At 40.8% G+C, this 20,906-nt stretch overlaps 1 protein-coding gene across 4 annotated transcripts in view; it reads left to right on the top strand.

The window, feature by feature from the left end:
* The window catches only part of BTAF1 (B-TFIID TATA-box binding protein associated factor 1), a 97,435-nt gene extending 77,478 nt beyond the window's left edge, over positions 1 to 19,957 (top strand). For 2 of the 4 annotated variants that reach the window (XM_037905783.2, XM_037905782.2), the window contains exons 31-38: positions 115 to 256; positions 435 to 565; positions 1,034 to 1,159; positions 1,878 to 2,030; positions 3,439 to 3,650; positions 6,690 to 6,849; positions 15,654 to 15,824; positions 16,157 to 19,957. In XM_037905783.2, the coding sequence (XP_037761711.1) occupies positions 115 to 256; positions 435 to 565; positions 1,034 to 1,159; positions 1,878 to 2,030; positions 3,439 to 3,650; positions 6,690 to 6,849; positions 15,654 to 15,824; positions 16,157 to 16,297 (1,236 nt within the window). In that variant the 3' untranslated portion in view covers positions 16,298 to 19,957. Of the gene's footprint in view, positions 1 to 114; positions 257 to 434; positions 566 to 1,033; positions 1,160 to 1,877; positions 2,031 to 3,438; positions 3,651 to 6,689; positions 6,850 to 15,653; positions 15,825 to 16,156 lie in introns of those variants that run through there. The other 2 variants (XR_006292053.1, XR_005226330.2) reach the window with 2 other exon arrangements.
* Positions 19,958 to 20,906: the final 949 nt, after the last annotated feature.

Here is a 20,906-nt window from a genome sequence, read left to right as displayed (position 1 = left end):
CATTTTACTGTATTATAGGGTAAAAATTCAAAAAGAAGTGAAGAAATACTCCATAATCTTGGAAACTGTTTTCAGTCTTGGAAATGTTTTAATGAATTTTTCTCTTATCTTCAGAATAACGTTTTAGAGTTGTGGTCACTGTTTGACTTCCTTATGCCAGGATTTTTGGGTACTGAACGCCAGTTTGCAGCTCGTTATGGCAAACCAATTTTAGCAAGTAGAGATGCTCGGAGTTCCAGTCGAGAACAAGAGGCAGGTAAGGCACAAGCTCCAATCTATTTTCTTGCTTGTTTCTTTGTAACTCAAAATTGCTGTTGAAAACATCAAACACTTCAGTATCGCAGTATGAAGTCTTTCTGTTTGTGGTGATTGAAGTAATTTGCTGCTTTGTTGTGGTTTCTAAACTATTTGCTATGTCTGCTGTTGACACCTAGGAGTTCTTGCAATGGAAGCACTGCACCGTCAAGTATTGCCATTTCTGTTGAGAAGAATGAAAGAGGATGTACTACAGGATCTTCCACCCAAAATTATTCAAGATTATTACTGTACTCTCAGTCCTTTACAGGTAAGTTTAAAAAGCAAGATATAGACTCTCTCTGGTACTGACATTTGCTCTGCACTAGTTGGGACTACAGAGGAGCCAGTTGTAGCTCCATGATCCTGGGGTCAGTTCAGTATGAGCCTTGGCATACTTTAGACCACCCGGATTTGAAAATATTTTCTTGTGAGGCTTAAAATTAAAATCACTGAGGAGTGTGTTTCTGGTATCACTAATGTGGGTAGTTGTAGGAAATAGTTTCCTGGCATGTATTACTTAGACAATATGCATGAATTTGCAAATTTAAAGTAAAATTTTCAACTAATGAGATTACACATAAACTGTGTGGTATTAATATTACGTTTAGTGAGATAACTTAAAAAGTTCTCTTCGTTTGTTGCATTATTAGGCAGTCTGGATTTAAATTTTGTCGTTCTTGTTTTCTCACTCCTTTACACAATACACTCCTTTCTTTCACCTCGGGGGACCCTACAGGTTCAGCTTTATGAAGATTTTGCCAAGTCTCGTGCCAAATGTGATGTTGATGAAACTGTTTCATCTGCTTCACTGAGTGAGGAGACTGAAAGGCCAAAGCTTAAAGCTACAGGACATGTGTTTCAGGTACAGACTTCTTCAATAATTTGTGCTCTCTTGTTAATGTATTTCTGGTAGATTATATTCTACTAAATCCTGCCCTACTGAAAAGGGTAATTTTTGTACACTGGATGTTGAAATATAGTTTAAAGTACATTCGGTTAAATCCTGAACCTGCTATTTAAATGAAGCAGTTTCCATAGCTGTGATTAACTTGTCTGGAATAAGGTGTGAAGAGCTAAGATGATTAAATTTTGATGTCTTATTTTCAAGTGAAATTTCCTGTTTAAAATATTTAAACTATAGTAGGTTTTTTTTACGTATTCTGCTGAATTAATCAGACTGAAATTGTGCATGACCACAAGCCTTCATAAATTTGGATCCAAAGATAACTTAAGGTAAATTGGTGTGGCAGTACTTCTCTGAAGGGCCTCACACAGCTTCCAGGTTCCAATCTTCTTGTTTCAGAGTCACATGATGCTCTGATGCAAGGGCTTCGTGCACTGTCCCCAGAGCTGGAACTAAGATTGTTTTAATACTAGCAGCGGCAAGTTTTTGGCTGGTATTAACTTTTATTTAAATAAGCGTATGATACAAACATCATTAAAAATGTGTTGTCGTCAGACTTGTGAAATTATGGCCAAGTGGACTACAACATTAAATATCAGTTTTGTTCACCCCATTTTCCATAATCTTTAGTTGCTGCTAACCTCACCAGTTAACTTTTTCTCTCAAAATTTAAAAGGCATTGCAATATTTACGAAAACTATGTAACCATCCAGCATTAGTGTTAACAACCCAGCATCCAGAATACAAGAGAACCACAGAGCAGCTTGCAGCTCATAACTCATCCCTTCGAGATATCCAGCATGCACCTAAACTGTCTGCTTTAAAACAAGTAAGTATACTTAAACCATGTTATGTATCCCAAAGTTCATAAACGTATGTGCTGTTCTGGAGTTACTGTGATTATTGTATAACACTGTTTTTGAAAAAAACTATCAATTAGGAATTTCGTTTATTTAAAATTTTGGTAACCTGTCCTTGAGTGTCTGCCATATTTCTGGTTTTACAGTTCCATTTTTCTGTTTTTGGTTATTTTTGCGGGGGGCGAAGAAGGCTATTGAATAATTTCTCTCAATCATTCCGGTGCAAAAGAATCCATACAAACAGAAGAAACTGAGACCCCTTGCAGTCAATGTGTGATGCTGAATTTGGGCAGGACTGTTTGATTTCATGGTGAAGCGGACCATAAACAAAGTGCCAGCAAACAAACTGGGAAAACAGGGAGATATTTTGTCCCTCTAATCTTTGTTACATTAAGCAAAGATGTTACTTGTAATAATAGCAAGTTTAAAAGTTTCAGGCAGAAGTGATTTTTAAATTGATGGGGTTTTTTAAAATGCAATTTCCATGTAAAATTGAGTGTACTGCACGATTTTCTGACCAAGTGTTCACTCTTAGCATGGGACCACCATTTTCAGGAAAGTAGCTATAATTTATCTCTTCAAATTTTAATCCAAGGTATTTCTGCTCTCTTTATATATATTTGGAAATGATCACTAGAAATATTTGCTAAAATTTAATTTTTTTTAGAAAATAGTACTACATTTCTTAAGAAAATAGGCATATGTAAGTAAGAAGATGGGATATGTATGAAGTGTTGATTTTGTACAAATACAGAAGTTATGTAGTTATTGCATGGAGATATAATTATCTCTCCAATCCTACATTATAATGTGTGGGCACAGCAGTCTGCATAATGGATCACAATACAGGCTCAGGCCTTAGTCATTGTTTTTTCAAGTGCTTTGGAGTATCTGAAGTATGAAAGCTGCTTTTTCTGTTCGCTGTTGCTTTACTACTTCCTGTTACTCTTAGCAGAAAATTGTTTGACCTGTTTATTATAGAAGACGCCTCTGGTGGTTGAAGACATTGACTCAATTTTCTATATAATTACACATGGTTATGTATTATACCCCTCTTACTAATCTAATATTTGATAGAAAACTTCTTGTTTAAAACCAGTTTTTGTGGAAACAAGATAAGAAATTTAAATGTTTTCTGCCAAATTTTGCAGGTCCTTCATAATGTGAAAGGCTGTACAGTCAATATTCCTTGTTCCCTACAGAATGTGACTCCTAGCTCATTACATACCCTGCAGGAATTGGGGGGGGGGGGGGAGGAGAGAGAGAAAGAGAGAAAAATATGATTTTTATTCACTTCTGCCAGCAGTGTAAATATCTCTATTTACAAGAGAGACCTAATCCATTGTGGTAATTTTTTATTTTAAAATTTACTTGAAGCTACTACTAGACTGTGGTTTGGGAAACGGTGGCTCTTCAGAGAGTGGCACAGAAGCTGTTGTGGCTCAGCACAGGATACTTATCTTCTGTCAGCTCAAGAGCATGCTGGATATAGTAGAACATGACCTTCTCAAACCTCACTTGCCCTCTGTTACATATTTGCGATTAGATGGCAGCATACCTGCTGGTCAAAGGCATTCCATTGTTTCACGGTAAGTTCCTCTCTTCTTTTCCTCTGGTGCCTTAAGGCAGACTACAATGGATGGCATTACTTGCTTGAATACAAAATTGAAGTGGCTCTTGTCTCCTGGGAGCTCTTGCAGCTTTTAATAAGATAGGGTATTATAATTTCTACGCATGTGATCAGATTATACTGGCACACATCATTGAATAACTGATCTTGCAATTTGAATCAGATTAAATGAACCAGTGTGAAGATGTGTTCACAAATATTAACTGAGTAGCAAGGAACCATGCGTCATAAAATAAGCATCATACTTTTTTAAAAAGTCATTAAATTAAATTAAATTCTGAATAACACTAGGCTTAAATTGTTAGGAAATCTTCATATGATGGGCTTTCTTCGGTTCTCTAGTACTACAAAAGAGATTCCAAAATTCCAAGTGTACTCTGGATATAGTGAATATACTTACAACAACAATTGAACTATGAAAGCAGGTCTTTATTGTAAAGCCTAAAACATTTACTTGTGAGCCGGCTTGGTTGTCTCTCCTGTTCATCATGCAGAGACCTTTATACAATCCTGATTCCTGGTTTCTTGCTGTCTTGATCAACTCCAATGTTTCCAACTCTTGCAGTGATGACTGTTTTTTCTTGAATAGGGGAGAATCTCAGGTTTCCTGTAAAATAAAAAATGAAATTTCTATTCGTCGTTGCAAAGAAAATCTTGAAAACATGAAACAAATGTAATATTCAACCAGAAAGCAAATAAAAAATAACCAAACTTTCATGATTTTTTTTGAACACTGAGAATATTGCTATTGTAGTTTGTCCCTAGAGAGATTAAGTACTTTGTCACTCTGGCAGAGCCCTATATCCATAGGTCAATTATACCTGCTGGTCCTTGTATGGTGCTCCTCAAGAAGAGGACAGGAGCATTCCATATACGCTTCCCCTCTTTCCCCCCCCGAAGCTGTGAGAGAAATAGTCTTGAACAAAGACTGCATCTTGTTAGATATTTTTTTTTTTTTTTACTTTTAGATGCATATTTTCACTTTTGTTTGTAACCATCTCTGCCTTTATCTCCTTTACTTAGTATAACTTCATCTATGCTTTTTTCTTAATAAACTTGTTTTGTTATAAACCAATTCAGTGTTGTGTTTCGAAGGGAAGGGCATTTTTACCTCTTTTAATAAATTGTAACATGCTGTCTCTTTAACAGAGCAGCGTACTTTAATATTGTCTGTGCATATAGAGTGATAGGTGCTATGCAGTGCAAAGAAGCATCTCTGAAAAGCTGGAGTTCACTTACTACTTGCTAGGCAAGATTTGGGCTGGGGGAGTCTAGAAAAGTTTGTTGGAGGAAGACCAATTGATGTGGCAAGGAGCTGACAGTCTAATATCTAGTAAAGCTCACTCTTGCAGAGAAGAAACACAGTGGCCCCCAGCTCTGGGTATCCCCATCAGCATGTTAAAATTAACGTGGCCTTTGAAAGCACCAGCCAATAACTTTACAAGATAATACTCAAAACCCAGTTCATCCTAGATTAAACACAGGCTTGTAAATTCAATAGCCCACTTGCCAATGACAATTAGGAACGTTTTTTCCCTAATGAGTAGTGTCTGCAGATTTGACTTTATTTTATTTTTATTAAGTTTTCTGGCTGTTATGGTTGTGAACTGAGGAAGCCAGCACTGTAGTGGCTAAACTTGAGGCTGTGGAGCTGTTTGCCTCAAGACTGTGCTGCTGCTCATAGCTTTCATAGAATCAGAACATGGGAATGGAGACTGGTAGTTAGTTTCATTGCTGCTTATCAGAACACTGAGAACAGCAGTGAAACTACCTTTCAATCTGCTGCTCCTTTTGGGGAACGATGCATAGCAGTCCCTGTGGGAGGCAGAGTAGAGTAGGTCGCACATATGTATGAGCAGCATGACTAGCAGCCAGGAGGCTTAGAGAACAGAAGTGACAGCGACCAATTTTCCCACCCTTGTTCCTCTCTGGACTTCTGATCCCAACAATCAGGAGGCTCAAGCAGGCGGATTGGTGAAAAGAACATTCTCTTACTTGTAACAAAATGTCACTAGAATAGTATACTAGATAGCATATTTGTACTTCAAAAAATAATACGTGGCAGTATTATATAGACTTCCTTTTTCAGACCCTTAGAATTCTAAATAGCCTGACACCAGTCCATGTCAATGGCATGGGTTTTTTTTTCCGTATTATAGCAGTGTGACCCTATTGTAAGGCTCTGTAAAGCCTGTTTAGACTAGTGTACCCTCCACTATTCACCTACAGTACTGCTGTCTCTGGTGACTATAGGCCAGATAGACAGAAGCCATTTGTGGGAGTCAGTCCATGGCAACAGCTGTGTCCAAGGACAAAGAGTTCCCATGGAGAGGGCAGGCAGCAGTACTGCTTCCATCCCTTGGGAATTCAACCGAGCAAGGCAGCTTTAAGTTCCAGCCAGTGATCCCTAAGGAGCTATGCCTAGTCAATATACTGAATCAACATGACCTGGCCAACCCCACCTGCATTAAGAGCTTGTGCCCGTTGCTTCTGAATCCCCAAGCAGAATGGATGTTGAAGGTGGTTTATACCATTGTGCCCCAACTACTGGCAAATGTTTCTACATTAACAAAAGTGAATTGGGGCACCAGCATTATTGGCATTGTAGCAGAGTGTCAAAAATTAATCTTTTTCTGATTTTTAGAAAACAGATTTGAGAATCATTTTAAGGAAACAAATGCCTTCATTCACATTAGCTTTTACCTTAACTAATTATTGATTTTCGGAATGTGAGTTATTTTGTAAATAATGTAAAGTAGTTTTTACTGAATTATTTCCTCTTCTAGTGAGCTACAATCTCTGCCTGTGTCAATTAACCTTTCAGGTGACTTAAAAAAAAAATCTTGACAACAAGCAGTGAAAAATATGATGTCGAAAGTGATTAAATACACCATTATTTATTTATTTAATTACTTGTAGTTTTGTTCCATTTCATTTCTGCAAAGTTCCATTATGAACTTCTAAATACTTGACTTTTTATATTTATATATATATATAGGTTTAATAATGACCCATCCATAGATGTTCTTTTGCTCACCACTCATGTTGGTGGACTGGGACTTAACTTAACAGGAGCTGACACAGTAGTATTTGTGGAACATGACTGGAACCCAATGAGAGATCTGCAAGCAATGGATCGAGCGCATCGTATTGGACAGGTAAAATACCAATTGTTAATCTTTCATGAGTTATCAGAAACATCTTTTTTTGTTCCCGCAGCCAGGGTCTCCCACAATTTTTGGTGTCTGCGTTGCTCTCCTCTCTCTGCAGCTCATGGACAAACGAGCTTTGGAGCTGCATAGTCTGGCCACACCTCAGCTCCTGCTTGATTTCAGTTTCTCTGCTTTCGTGGCAGCATGTGGATAGTGGTTTTTACAACTCCTGCCTTCACGTTTGGCTAAGGGGCCTTTTTTTTTTCTCCAAAATTTGGGGCAGTGGTGAGCAATGATCTCTCTCCTCCCCCCAGGCCAGTTTTTACCCAGGTGTTGGAAACCCACAGAGCCTTAGGTACAGTGTCTCCCTGCTGGCTGCTCTGCTGTACCTGGAAGGTGCACAGGTACAGCAGAGCAGCCCAAAAAGCACCAAATGAAATCCAAATGGTGCTTCATCTTTGAGGCTGGCCTCCTGGGCTCAGCAGACAGTCAGTTGTGCCCAGCCTTCTGTCCTTAACTCTGTTACTTCCCAGGGCTATGAGCTGGACAGGCATGTGGCATCTTCTATCCACTGAACAGCTGTGACTCCAACATGCAGGGGAGGGGAGAAGGACCAGGAGTCTGACAGAGCAGGAAGAAGCTCCAAGGATGAGGAGGACCACAGTCAAGTGACTCAAGGAGCCCCTGGAGAATAGAGGGAACAGCATTGTAGGGTTACAAATGCTCCTCCAAAGTCCTAAAATGGGTCTTGAGCACCCTGATAAATCAGGGTTCATAAGCACCCTCCTCCTTCCCAATTTGGCCAGGACGGCTGTCCAAATGTTCCCACTCTGGGGGCGGGAGTGGGATCCAGCAGGTGAGGACTCTTAAGATCTCAGACTTCAAAAAGTGTTTTCCTTAACCTCTGAGGATAGTACAAGAAGCAATGGGCTTAAATTACAGCAAAGGAGGTTTCAGCTGGACATCAGGAAAAACTTCCTAACTGGCTGAAGTTAAGAATTGGAACAAATTCCTTGGCTTTAGCAAAGCTTTTGATATGGTCTCCCACAGTATTCTTGCCAGCAAGTTAAAGAAGTATGGGCTGGTGAATGGACTATAAGGTGGATAGAAAGCTGGCTAGATCATCGGATTCAACGGGTAGTGATCAATGGCTCCATATCTAGTTGGCAGCCAGTATGAAGTGGAGTGCCCCAAGGGTCGGTCATGTGGCCGGTTTTGTTCAATATCTTTATTAATGATCTGGAGGATGGCGTGGATTGTACCCTCAGCAAGTTTGCAGATGACACTAAACTGGGAGGAGTGGTAGGTATGCTGGAGGATAGGGATAGGATACAGAGGGACCTAGACAAATGAGAGGATTTGGCCAAAAGAAATCTGATGAGGTTCAACCAAAACAAGTGCAGAGTCCTGCACTTAGGAAGGAAGAATCCCATGCACTGCTACAGACTAGGGACCAAGTGGCGAGGCAGCAGTTCTGTGTAAAAGGACCTAGGGGTTATGGTGGATGAGAAGCTGGATATGAGTCAACAATGTGCCCTTGTTGCCAAGAAGGCTAAGCATTTTGGGTGGTATAAATAGGCGCATTGGCAGCAGATCGAAGGACGTGATCGTTCCCCTCTATTCAGCATTGATGAGGCCTCATCTGGAGTACTGTGTCCAGTTTTGGGCCCCACACTACAAGAAGGGTGTGGGGAAAAATTGGAAAGAGCCCAGCAGAGGGTAACAAAAATGATTAGGGGGCTGGCGCATATGACTTATGAGGAGAGGCTGAGGAAACTGGGATTGTTTAGTCTGCAGAAGAGAAGAAAGGGGGGATTTGATAGCTGCTTTCAACTACCTGAAAGGGGGTTCCAAAGAGGATGGATCTAGACTGTTCTCAGTGGTACCAGATGATAGAACAAGGAGTAATGGTCTCAAGTTGTAGTGGGGGATGTTTATGTTGGATATTAGGACAAACTTTTTCACTAGGAGGGTGGTGAAGCACTGTAATGGGTTACCTAGGGAGGTGGTGAAATCTCCTTCATAAGAACAGCCATACCGGGTCAGACCAAAGGTCCATGAAGCCCAGTATCCTGTCCTCTGACAGTGGCAGGCATCCCAAAGGGAATGAACAGACAGGTTATCATCTAGTGATCCATGCCCTGTCACCCAGTCCTAGCTTCTGGCAAACAGAGGCTAGGGACACCATTCCTGCCCATCCTGGCTAATAGCCATTGATGGATCTATCTGTCTAGCTCCCTTTCGAACCCCGTTATAGTATTGGCCTTCACAACACCCTCTGGCAAGGAGTTCCAGAGGTTGACAGTGCATTGTGTGGAAAAAAGACTTGGTTTGTTTAAACTTGCTACCTATTAGTTTCATTTGGTGGCCCCTTGTTCCTGTATTTTGAGAAGGAGTAAATAACACTTCCTTATTTACTTTCTCTATACCACTCATGATTTTATAGACCTGTATCATATCCCCCCTTAGTCGCCTCTTTTCCAAGCTGAAAAGTCCCAGTCTTATTAATCTCTCCTCATACAGAAGCCGTTCTATACCCCTAATAATTTTTGTTGCCCTTTTCTGAACCTTTTCCAATTCCAATATATCTTTTTTTGAGATGGGGTGACCACATCTGCATGCAGTATTCAAGGTGTGGGCATACAATGGATTTATATAGAGGCAATATGATATTTTCTGTCTTATTATCTATCCCTTTCTTGATAACTCCCAACATTCTGTTAGCTTTTTTGACTGCTGCTGCACATTGAGTGGATGATTTCAAAGAACTATCCACAATGACTCCAAGATCTCTTTCCTGAGTGGTAACAGCTAATTTAGACCCCCATCATTGTATATGTATAGTTAGGATTATGTCTTCCTTAAAAACCCCTAAAGTCAGGCTTGACAAAGCCCTGCCTGGGATGATTTAGTTGGGGATAAGGTCCTGCTTTGAGCAGGGGGTTGGACTAGATGACCTCCTGAGGTCCCTTCCAACCCTATGATTCTGTGATCCTAAATTGCTTAGGGAAGTTGTGGAATCTAAGTCATTAGAGGTTTTTAAGAACAGGTTAGACAAACATCTGTCAGGAATGGTCTAGTTATTACTCTGGTCCTGCCTTGAGTGTGGGGGACTAGACTAGATAACCTATTCAGATCCCTTCTGGTCCTACTCTTCTGATTCTGACCTCCTGGTTATGGAAGTAATAGTAGTCCCTCAGAAGAAAGATCCTCAGGTTTCTACTCAATTTTCTTTATCATTGAGACGCATACAGGAGAAAACCAAGCCATTCTAGATTTCAAAAGGCTAAACAAATGGATGAAGAAAATTAGGTTCCAGAAGGAGATATTAACCGCTACAATGTCATCCCTGTCCCAGGGGGACTTTCTGACTTAGTGGATCTGGAAAATGCATACCTTGACAACCCAATCAGACTGTGCCATCACAGGATCTTAGGGTTTACTTATGACAGAAGGTATGCTCAATATGATGCTCCCATTCGGCTTGTCTTCAGCCCCACTGAGTCTTTACAAAGATTGTGGTAATCATAGCCAGACTCAGGTCACAAGGGGTACACCTGTATCCCTTCTTGGAGATGACATTTTAATCATAGCTCCGTCCCCACCAACAACGTGCAGAACTATGTCCCTGACCTTGAATTTCCTGCAGGCACATTGGTTTATTATCATCAAGAAAAGCTCCTTCATTCTGTCCACCCAAATAACTCACTTGGGAGGGGACATAGATACCTCGATAGCAAGGATATATCCATCTTTAGAGATGTTCCAAAAGATTCAAGACATCCTCATGTTGTTTTGGAACTGCAAGAGGCCCACTGTTGCATTGAGCCTTCAACTGCTAGGTGTCCTAGTATCATGCATAGAGATCACTCCATCACACATCGGACACCTTTTTTAAGGCTTCATTTTAAAAGTATGGGACTACTCCCCAGATTGCATGGAAGATAAAGTGAGGGTTTGGGAACAGGTAATTAAGTCCTTAAATGTTTACAAGGGCATGCCCATGCTGTTCGGCTCCCCTGATCCTCACAGCTGCCACCAACCTGAAGGGCTGGGGACCATACCTGGCTCCCAAATAGCTCAAGCCATATGGAACCTGGACGAAAGGACCCACAGCACAAACCACCTAGAACTAAGAATGGTCAAGTTTGTGCTATGAAGGTTCCAGTCCAACCTAGAGAGGAACCACGTCCTGATTGAGTCAGACAACATGACCATGGTTGTATATGTGAACAACCAAGGGGGAACAAGAAGCCCAGCGCTACACATCGAAGCAACAGAAATCATCCAGTGAGTGGAGCATTCTCTCCTCTCTCTTAAGGCAGCTCACGTAAAGGGAGACTTGAACCGGAAGGCAGACTGGCTCAGCAAGCACAAAGTGAATAACTCCTGGTGGTGCATGAATCAGGAAGACTTCAAGTTAATCATCCAATTGTTCAGCCTGCCATTCTTCTTTGCGTATGTGCAAAGTGCCTCAGGTGGCACACAACCAGGATTCAACACCAAATTTGGTCTGCTGGTTGGATCATTAATTTCCCCAGCTTGGGCTGGGTACTGACAAGGACTGTGACATGAATGCTGAGCCATGCCCCCTGGCCTGCCTTTAACTGACCGATTCTTTAACACATGAATGTGAAGAGACCAGAGTACTTCACCAGAGCAGTGGACCCCAGATCCATTGGGACAGAATCCCTATCGCACAGGTGGCCACAGCGCGACCTCTATGCGTTTCCACCCTTCTCATTATTATGGGAAGGTGGTTCAGAAAATCAAACAAGATGGGGCGACAGTATTATTGGTAACCCCACATTGACCAAGGAGATCCTGGGTTTTGGACCTGATCATGGAAATTGAGACCACCGGTACAGCTCGCCTAGGGGGAAAGGACATCCGTTCTTCTCACAAGGTCCTGTGCTTTATCCAGCCTTCCTATTGAAAGGGAAGCACTGGTATCATTGAGTCTGCACTCCAGAGTCATCAGAATACTCCTTTCTTTTGGAAGAATATCATCCTTGAAAGCATACTCATGTATTTGGACTGTGTTTTGTGGCTGGTGCCGGGAACATGAAACCAACCCTAGAAATCCAGGAATTCCAGCTATCTTGGATTTTCTTCAAGAAGGCTTCAACAAAGGTCTCTTCCTCAGCACAATTACACATCCGGTGTCTACCTTTTAGTAGCATGATATTCACGGTATCCATGGGTTCTTTGACAAAGAACCTCTGGGTAGCCAGATTCCTTATGGCAGTGCAGTTAGTCAAGCCAGATATTAGACCTCTTTTTCCCAAGTGGCACGCCACTTATACTGAGAGCCCTGACAAACATAATTTCAAAGCATTTGGTATATGTTTTTATTTGTCCATCAAAACTTGGTTTCTGATTGACACTTGCCTGGTAGACATGATGGCTGAGTTGGCGGTGCTCTCAATGCAGGAACTTTACTGTGTATTTCATCAGGACCGGGTGGTGCTCAGAGCTCCAGAATCATTTATCCCAAAGGTGAACTCTTTCCATGATTCCCAAGAGGTGGTTCTACCTTCATTCTGTCCAAGGCCATAGCCTCCTGAGGAGAGAGGGCACAGTTTAGATGTCTCTGAAAATTTACCTCCAAGTACAGAGTCCACAAGGAGAGCAGGTGTCCTGTTTTTTGTAGCCTTCCAGCCAAGGACTCAGAGCTTCCATCTCCTCTGTTGCTCAGTGGATTAGATGATACATTGTGGAAGTATACAAGGCATTGGAGATTCTGGTTCCAGAAGGGGTTAGGGCACATTCTACGTGATCCTGGGTGACCTCATGGGCTGCAAAAGCTAATGCACCCCCAGCAGAAATTGATAAGGCAGTCACTTGGTCAAATGCTACCATCTTTATCAAGCAGTACAAGGTGGACTTGCTGTCCTCTGCAGACTTTAAGGCCAGAAGGGACCATCATAACCATCTAGTCTGAGCTCCTGCACAGTACAAGCCACAGTGTAGCCCCTTGCTCACCCACTCCTGTAACGTCTGGCAGATCCATAATCTCTGGCTGAGTTACTGAACTCCTGAAATCAAGAGAGGACTTCAGGCCCTCAGCAAGACTTAGCCACAAAAAAGCTTCACCAAAACAGCAACAGAGCTTGTACACTTTCTAAGCAAGCTAAAATAGCTTTTTTAAAAAAAAATCAAAGAAAGCAAAAACAGGGAGGAAAAAGCATAAAAGAACTAGGTGGTGTGAATCTTCTGATTCCTCTTCCTCCTCCATAGAGATTGATAAATTGTTGGGCTCTGACTCCAACCAGAACTAGGAAAAGACTTCAGCAAAGATCCCCCAGTGTGAGAAATGGATTATTTAGATCAGCCTGAAGAAAACTATGAGAGTAAGCCTCTGAGCAAATTTCTCCTCTCAAAATCCTCCCCTGTAGCCACAATTACTCTACATTCCTCCTTCAAGGAAGTAATCCTGGATGAATGGGATAAGCCAGACAAGGAGAACCACATTAACAGAAATTCTTAGGTTCTGTACGATCCAGGGATCAAAAATCCCAATTACTGATATACCAAAAGTTGATGCCGTAGTGTTCCTGACTAGAGATATATTATCCCCTCAGAAGGTGAGTTCTACCCTAAGAACTCCATGGGTAGAAAAATGGAGACCACTCTCCAAAAAAACCACCAAAAAACATAGAGGCCTCTCCAGCCTTCCTGTTCCTAGCAGCTGCTTCCTTTGCAATGGCATCTCTGTCCTGGCTGGAAGATCTCAGAGCTCTCAAGGATACAGAGCTACCATGACTTTGTCTGTATTTTAAAGAGTTTCCTTGGAAACAGTGTAAATTGTTGCTGACACCTCAGTGGATGTGATGAGATTCTCAGCCAAAGCCATGACCCCCAGCTCAGCGACCAAGCACCACCTATGGCTCCATTCCTGGAAGGTGCATTGCCACTCAAAGCAGATACAGTAAAATCTTAACAGTCCCAATGCCACATGGTGCCTTTAAAAGAGTACAGACCGACCTTCAGACAAAGGTGTTCCTTTTGGCCATTGTTCTCACAGAATACCAGCAAAGAGACAGCATGTTCTCCTGAGAAGCCGTAGAACTGTGACACAGGAGGAAAGCCTCAAGGGAACGCTGCCACTCCCGAAACCTCTTTATGACAAAGACCGCATTTTATGGGCTCCACCCCATCTTAATTATGGGCTCCACCCCATCTTTTTTTCATCTAGTTCTCCATCTTGAATGACCTTGTAAAACACGATCTAATCCATGAGGCTGCCACCTAATCAAATGCTACCACTTTTTTATCAAGTACAAAAAGATAGACTTCTTGTCCTCTGCAGAGGCATCCTTTGGCAGGAAGGTTCTGGAGGTGGTGGCCTGGAAATGATTTTGCCTTTTTAAACAAATATTCTAGATTGGGAGACCATTTCTGACCTTTTCTATAACCCTCCTTACATCTGTTTACTGCTTGCTGCTTCCCAGACGTCAAGAATTTTGGAAGATGCTGGGCTGCAGAATGAAAAATTTTACTGATGATTTCCTTTCTGCTAGCATCATCTGCCACAATTCTACTCACCCGAGATGGCTCCTAAGTCAAAGATCAGACATTAAGTGAAATCGTTACCATAGGACTGTATTTCTTGGTCTAACATGTGTAGTTATTTCATTATCTCTGTAATATTTATTAATGATGATATGCAAGTTTTACAGCTTTGGAATAACTCATCTGGAAGTAGGCAGGAACTGGGGAGGGAGGCATGACCAGACCATGTGGTTTCAAAACTCTGCTCCGCCTCTGTTAGCTGCAGAGAGAGGAGAGCAGCCCAAAAGTCAAGAATTGTGGGAGATACTGCTAGCAGAAAGGAAAATTATCAGTAAGAAATTTTTCCATTCTATCACTTGATAAATTAGTATAAGCCTGCATAACAGAAAACACCAGAGCTTGCTCTTTGTAATATATGGTTTTTGTATTATTTTTTCAAGTCCGGTTAAGCTTGATCAAACACCTGAATGAGGAAAGGAACATTTTACGTTGGTTAGCATGTAGGATCAGGAGATAGTCCTTGGCAGAGCCAAAAGGAAAATCTGGAGCTAACAGTATGACCTTAGTCAAGTTACTTAAACATGCTGTGCTTCAGGTCTCTATTTGTAAAGTATCTCACAGAGTTTGAGGTTTAATTCATGCTTGTAAAGCACTTTTGAGAGCCTCAGGTGAAATTATTTTTCATTATTTTTCCCCTTGTCTGTATTCTTGTTGGAAGTTTCATTTCACTTACTTTTTCATGATGTACTGTTCTCATCTTGACTTAACATCCCTTGTTGCATCCATTATCAACAAAGGCCTGAAATTGACTATCTCTAGAAGTACTGCGTGTAAAGACGCTAATTCAGAAAAGCATTTAAGCATGTGCTTGTGTTTTGCTGAAGTGGGGTGTAAAGGCCTTATTCTGAGAAGCACCAAGCATCTACAATACCTATTGACTTCAATGGGAGTTGTGTATTCAGGATCATGCCCTGAATGAGTAGAAATGTTACTGCTGAAAACAAGACTCTCCCTTTTCCCTCAAGGACATTGTGTGCCTGGTCCGTGTCTTGTGAGCTGGGAGTCTAAGAAATCTAACTACAATCACTATAAGGCAGTAGAGAGCACTATCTGAGCAGGTTGGCACTTTGTTTTTGGGACTGTGTTTTTTTTTGCCTTTACCTGTGTGGCTCCACTCACTAAAAGCTGCCTCCTACCCAAATCCTCTCTATCCCATACCATGGTTTGTAATTAACGTTTTAAAACCATGTACTGACATGTTTTAATATTTGTATAATGAGAATTTTTCCTTTCAGAAACGTGTTGTCAATGTGTATCGCTTGATAACGAGAGGAACTCTGGAAGAGAAAATTATGGGTCTGCAGAAGTTCAAAATGAATATTGCAAATACAGTGATTAGCCAAGAGAATGCAAGCTTACAAAGCATGGGAACAGATCAGCTTCTTGACCTATTCACTCTTGACAAGGTAAAGAACCATTTGCAAAATTATCTACTAAAAAGAAGCATTTAGAGGCGTGAACATAAAAAATGCTGTGATGTGAATCCTAAAATTACTGGTCAGACAAGCATTTGAAATAGAATAATGAACACCAAGATGTTTCCCAAGGAGCCGTTACCATCATCCTCTTGGAATGGACTCCACAATGCTCCAGAAAGCACGAATATCAATCTTTCAGAGGTGTTCCTGTGTTAATGTGTGTAAAGGGAAACTAGGAATAAATAAGATGCTTGTGATTAATAAATATTATAGAACACTTTTTTTATCTTAGTTTAAATGTGTCCATTTTTTCTTTTAAGGATGGGAAAAGTGAAAAAGCAGATACTTCTTCTGGGAAAGCCTCTATGAAAGCAGTTCTTGAAAATCTGGGAGAACTTTGGGATCCAGAACAGTATGATTCTGAATACAGTCTAGAAAACTTTATGCATTCACTCAAGTAACCATCTTACATTCTTGATTCAATTGCTGCTAGTTCACATATTTTTCTGCTGATATTCAGCAAATTTCAAAGCATATATAGTGAACCTATAGCTCAATATGTAAATAGACTTCTTGAAAGAAGAATCAGCAAAAGACTGACACTGAATAGTGTCATATGTTTCACTGGGGGAGTTATTCTGTCTTAAATATTTGCACTGTATAAAACTTTAAATGTAAACATATTGTGAGGTGGTTTGAATTTTACTTGCTAAACAGATGCAAATTCTTATTTGGTAGAGGAATAAAACCCAGCAAGTTTTACATATGCTAACAAGTGTTACTTCCTTTTGAAATAAGTCCACCGTTGTTCCTTGCTGTATCTATAGTTTTGTACAGATACGTTTCAGTGAGTACTTCAGGTTGTTCGTGTACATTTTTTTTATTTTAAACATAACTTGCTTTTATGATTTATTAAAAAGTAAGATTTTTTTCAGCTTAACAAGTTATAATGATCTTTCATTCAGATCATTTCAAGATGTACATCACCAATGGCAAACCCTAGAAGCTAGAAAGAGTGGTGGGAAACTAAATGGAACTAGATTTATGTGTGCCCATCTGTGTATATTGAATATAAATATGTAATGCTCTTCAATCTTTTGACATCACTTTGAGAGCAGTTGATTTCAACTTTTTAATCTAATGTGTTATACTAAATACAGGTAAATGGTCTGTTTAAGGCCACCTATGCATCCCATTAAGAGGGGTGTGCTTTTTTAATTTATCTATAAGGCTAGAATATAGCCCCATTCAGAGACCTATGTATTCAGTAGGTTTCAGTCCTATATATTTTTTGTAACTAAAAGAACAAATATACAAACAGAACTTTTCCAGAAATAGATTTTGCACTGTTTAGAATTCTAAAATCCATGCTGAAGAGACTGTTTACTGTACTAGTGCATGAATTAAAACCTCTTAAACAGAAGATGGGAAAATATTTTCTTTAGGGATCTAGATATACATACATATCATCAAAGAAATACCTCCTCTCAATCTGAGGGAATGGAGCATTAGAGTTAAAATCATGTAACAAAGATTCTAAAGCAGGGGTGGACAAACTACAGCCCAGGGGCCGCATCTGGCCCTTCAGATGTTTTTAATCTGTCCCTCGAGCTCTCGCCGGGGAGCGGAGTCCAGGGCTTGCCCCGCTCCATGCATGCCGTGGCTCCGCATGGCTCCCGGAAGCAGCAGCATGTCCCTCCACCGGCTCCAACATGTAGGGACAGCCAGGCAGTTCCACATGCTGCCCCGCAGCCCCCAGTGGCCAGGAACCTTGGCCAATGGGAGCTGCAGGGGCGGCGCCTGTGGACTGGGCAGTGCGCAGAGGCACCTGGCCATACCTCCGTGTAGGAACCAGAGGGAGGACATGCTGTTGCTTCCAGGAGCTGCTTGAGGTAAGAGTCACCCAGAGTCTGCGCCCCTGACCCCCTTCCACCCTCTGTCCCAGCCCAGAGCACCTTTCTGCACCCCCTATCCCTCATCCCTAGCCCCACCCCAGAGCTCGCACCCGCAGCCTGAGGCCCCCCCCCCTCCAGCCCAGAGCTCCCTCACATGCCCTGAACTCCCCATTTCTGGTCCCACCCCAGAACCAGCACCCCCAGCCAGAGCCCTCATCCCCTCCAATACCCCAAACCACAATTTCATGAGCATTCATGGCCCGCCATACAATTTCCATTCCCAGATGTGGCTCTTCGGCCAAAAAGTTTGCCCACCCCTGTTCTAAAGGGCTTTAATAGCTGGGAGTGAGTATGCAGTAGCTGTATATTAAGCAGCTTTTTATAAAAGGGAGTCAATAGTAAAGATGGTATGTATGTTTATAGATGTGCATGTATGTACCAGTATGTACACAATTTTATAAATATATTAAATTATAGATAAATTTACAAAGCTGTCTGAATGAATACATATATAGGATATATGTATAGATATCAAAATAATCTACAATTTGTAGCTTGTTGTGCACTTAAGCGTCAGACTAAAAACCATCAGAGACCTCAAATATGTAAAATAACAGATTGCTTTGTTAAAACACCCCTCCCCCCAAAAAATAAAATAAAAAAACCCGCTTATCCTATAAAGCAAGACTGTTCTGCTGCATTTGGAAATGAATTTGACATATTTCAGTAGTTACAAACTGCCATATTGTAATATTAAACTAGCATTCCATTAAAAAAAAATAAAAACAAAATTGGGAATACATAACTCTTTGTATGTTGTATGTACATGTTCTATGTGTATGTAGAAAAGAATGATGAATGGAGAAAGACCAGTTTTATGCATAGTGAACAGTTCTAGGGAGAAGTACAGTTGGGTCATTAGTGGTGAATGTTTTGGTGCAGGGATGATCCTGATTGGTTAACGTTCACTGCAAAAATAAAGTATCTTTCTCCCCCAGATGCATAGCATGTACCTTCATGTACATGGCCTAGGTTTTTTCTACTGCATGTTCAAGAAAAGATGAACAGTGTGTAACTAATATCTCAAAACAATAAGCTTTGGTGTCCTTCTGTTCTAAAATTTGACTTGCTATTGTTGTAGCCAAAGAATTACTATGCATGAATTTTGTAGGCATTCGGAGATAATGTTGACAACTCTTTTATGCATTAATCTTGCTGTGGCTCCAAGACATCAGTGATGAAAAAGATGGTAAATGTTTTTCTTTAATTTCAGTAAAGAAGTGTTTTTATCTAACCATAAAACATTGCATTAATTTAAAACTAACTTGGGGAACTCTGCAGCAACAAGCATTCCAATCTATTTATGATGATGGGAATTTGCTGGAGCACTGCAAAGCTCTACTCCTGTCACTTCCATATGGTCACCTGGACTGCATTACATTAATTACCACCATAGGGAAGGAAAGATACTGCCTAGCAACACTCTCATGTGATGGCTTTAAATTGGCTGCTCATTGTCACATTTTTGTTGCTATGCAACCCTAATCCTCCTTATGACAGTGGCCTTCTTGGATGTGACATCAAGATGGCCCCGGCCAAGAGCTGGGGAGTCCGGAATAATTTAATGTTTGTGTTAATTTGAGGATTGTATGCACAAATTATAATTCTTAAGAGAAAATGTTCAGAGCAGGAAAAAGACATAAAACACCAATGAGGACTGGTTCAAATCATTTTTATATAAAGTCAGACTAAACAATCTGAGATTGAATGACATTAAACTCAGGCAAGTTTCAGGACCAAGAAAACAATGAATGGAATCAAAGAAAAAAGACCCTATACACTTTTTAGTAAATGAAAAGATGTGTAATGAACATTAATCTGTTCAGAAATGATGCAAATGGTAGCTGTCTAAAGTATTCAGAATTAAGCAGAATTCTTGCAGACTTCAAGTTTGAGGGGAACCAAGGCCCGAAAAGATACTAATCTGGGATTACAATTTTTATTAAGGTTACAGCTCAGACTGACATTCTAATCTGAGCCAATGTCTTTGAGATTCTTTAAAGTACATGGTATTAAAAAACATAGACTATAAAACAATTTGGGGCAGAAAGTACCATTTTAGAAGCAAACTATATGGATGTGTGTAGTTCTTTTCACTTTTTGAAATAACCTAATTTTTGAAATAACATACCCTATATACTTGTTCATAAGCCGACTATTTTTGGTTAAAAAAAAAAAAAAAAAAAGTGACGCATCAAAGAGTGGGGGGTCGGCTTATAAACGGGTCTACACCAAAATTTGATGATTTTAAACTCTATGAAATCATTGAATTGAATATCTAATACATTGTCGTTTTGTTTACCTGGAGCGTCTGCAGACATGGAGCCCCTCAGTTCCCAGTGGCTGCGGTTTGCCGTTCCCAGCCAATGGGAGCTGCAGGAAATGGCGCCACTTCCCGCAGCTCCCATTGGCTGGGAATGGCAAACCGCAGCCACTGAGAACTGAGGGGCTCCATGCCTGTGAACGCTCCAGGGAAACAAAACGTCCTGACCCACCAGCAGCTTACCCTGACAGACCGGGAGCCAAAGTTTGCCAACTCCTGAAATATAGGGTCGGCTTATGAAAGGGTCATATGTTTTTTTACTATTTTTACCTATCCATCTTTTGCGGGGTTGGCTTATAAACAAACGGGCTAATGAATGAGTATATACAGTAATTGTTCCAAATGAATCTTTCCAGTCTAGTATTAGTGAAGTTTCTGTGCATGTGCACTACATCTGCATGTTAAATATCTTATTGAAAAGTTTAGTTTCTCCACTTGCATCCTTAGGAGAAAGGCAGCAAATATGACAACTACCCAAAGAGTCCACAGCCAGTCTTCACAGCTGATAAGGAGAGATGACTTCTCTTGTTATACTGGGGACAATCATTTTCCATGCCACACGAAGTGTAATTAATTCACTTTGTTTTAGAAATCTTCCAGGAAAGTTAAGTGATGCATTTCCATGCCATCTCCCAACTGTTCTTCCTAGTCCTCCACAGATACCTTCTCTATCCCTTTTCATGGATCCATCTCCTGGGGCCTCTGCTTTAACACGAATTTGCCACAGTTCTGCAATTTGGGGGGAAACACAAATTGTTCCCCAAGAGTATTGAAGAGAATGGCTCTTGCTTT

Source organism: Chelonia mydas, chromosome 7 (assembly GCF_015237465.2).
Source record: "Chelonia mydas isolate rCheMyd1 chromosome 7, rCheMyd1.pri.v2, whole genome shotgun sequence".
NCBI lineage: Eukaryota > Metazoa > Chordata > Testudines > Cheloniidae > Chelonia > Chelonia mydas.
This window is presented reverse-complemented; position numbering and strand designations above follow the sequence as displayed.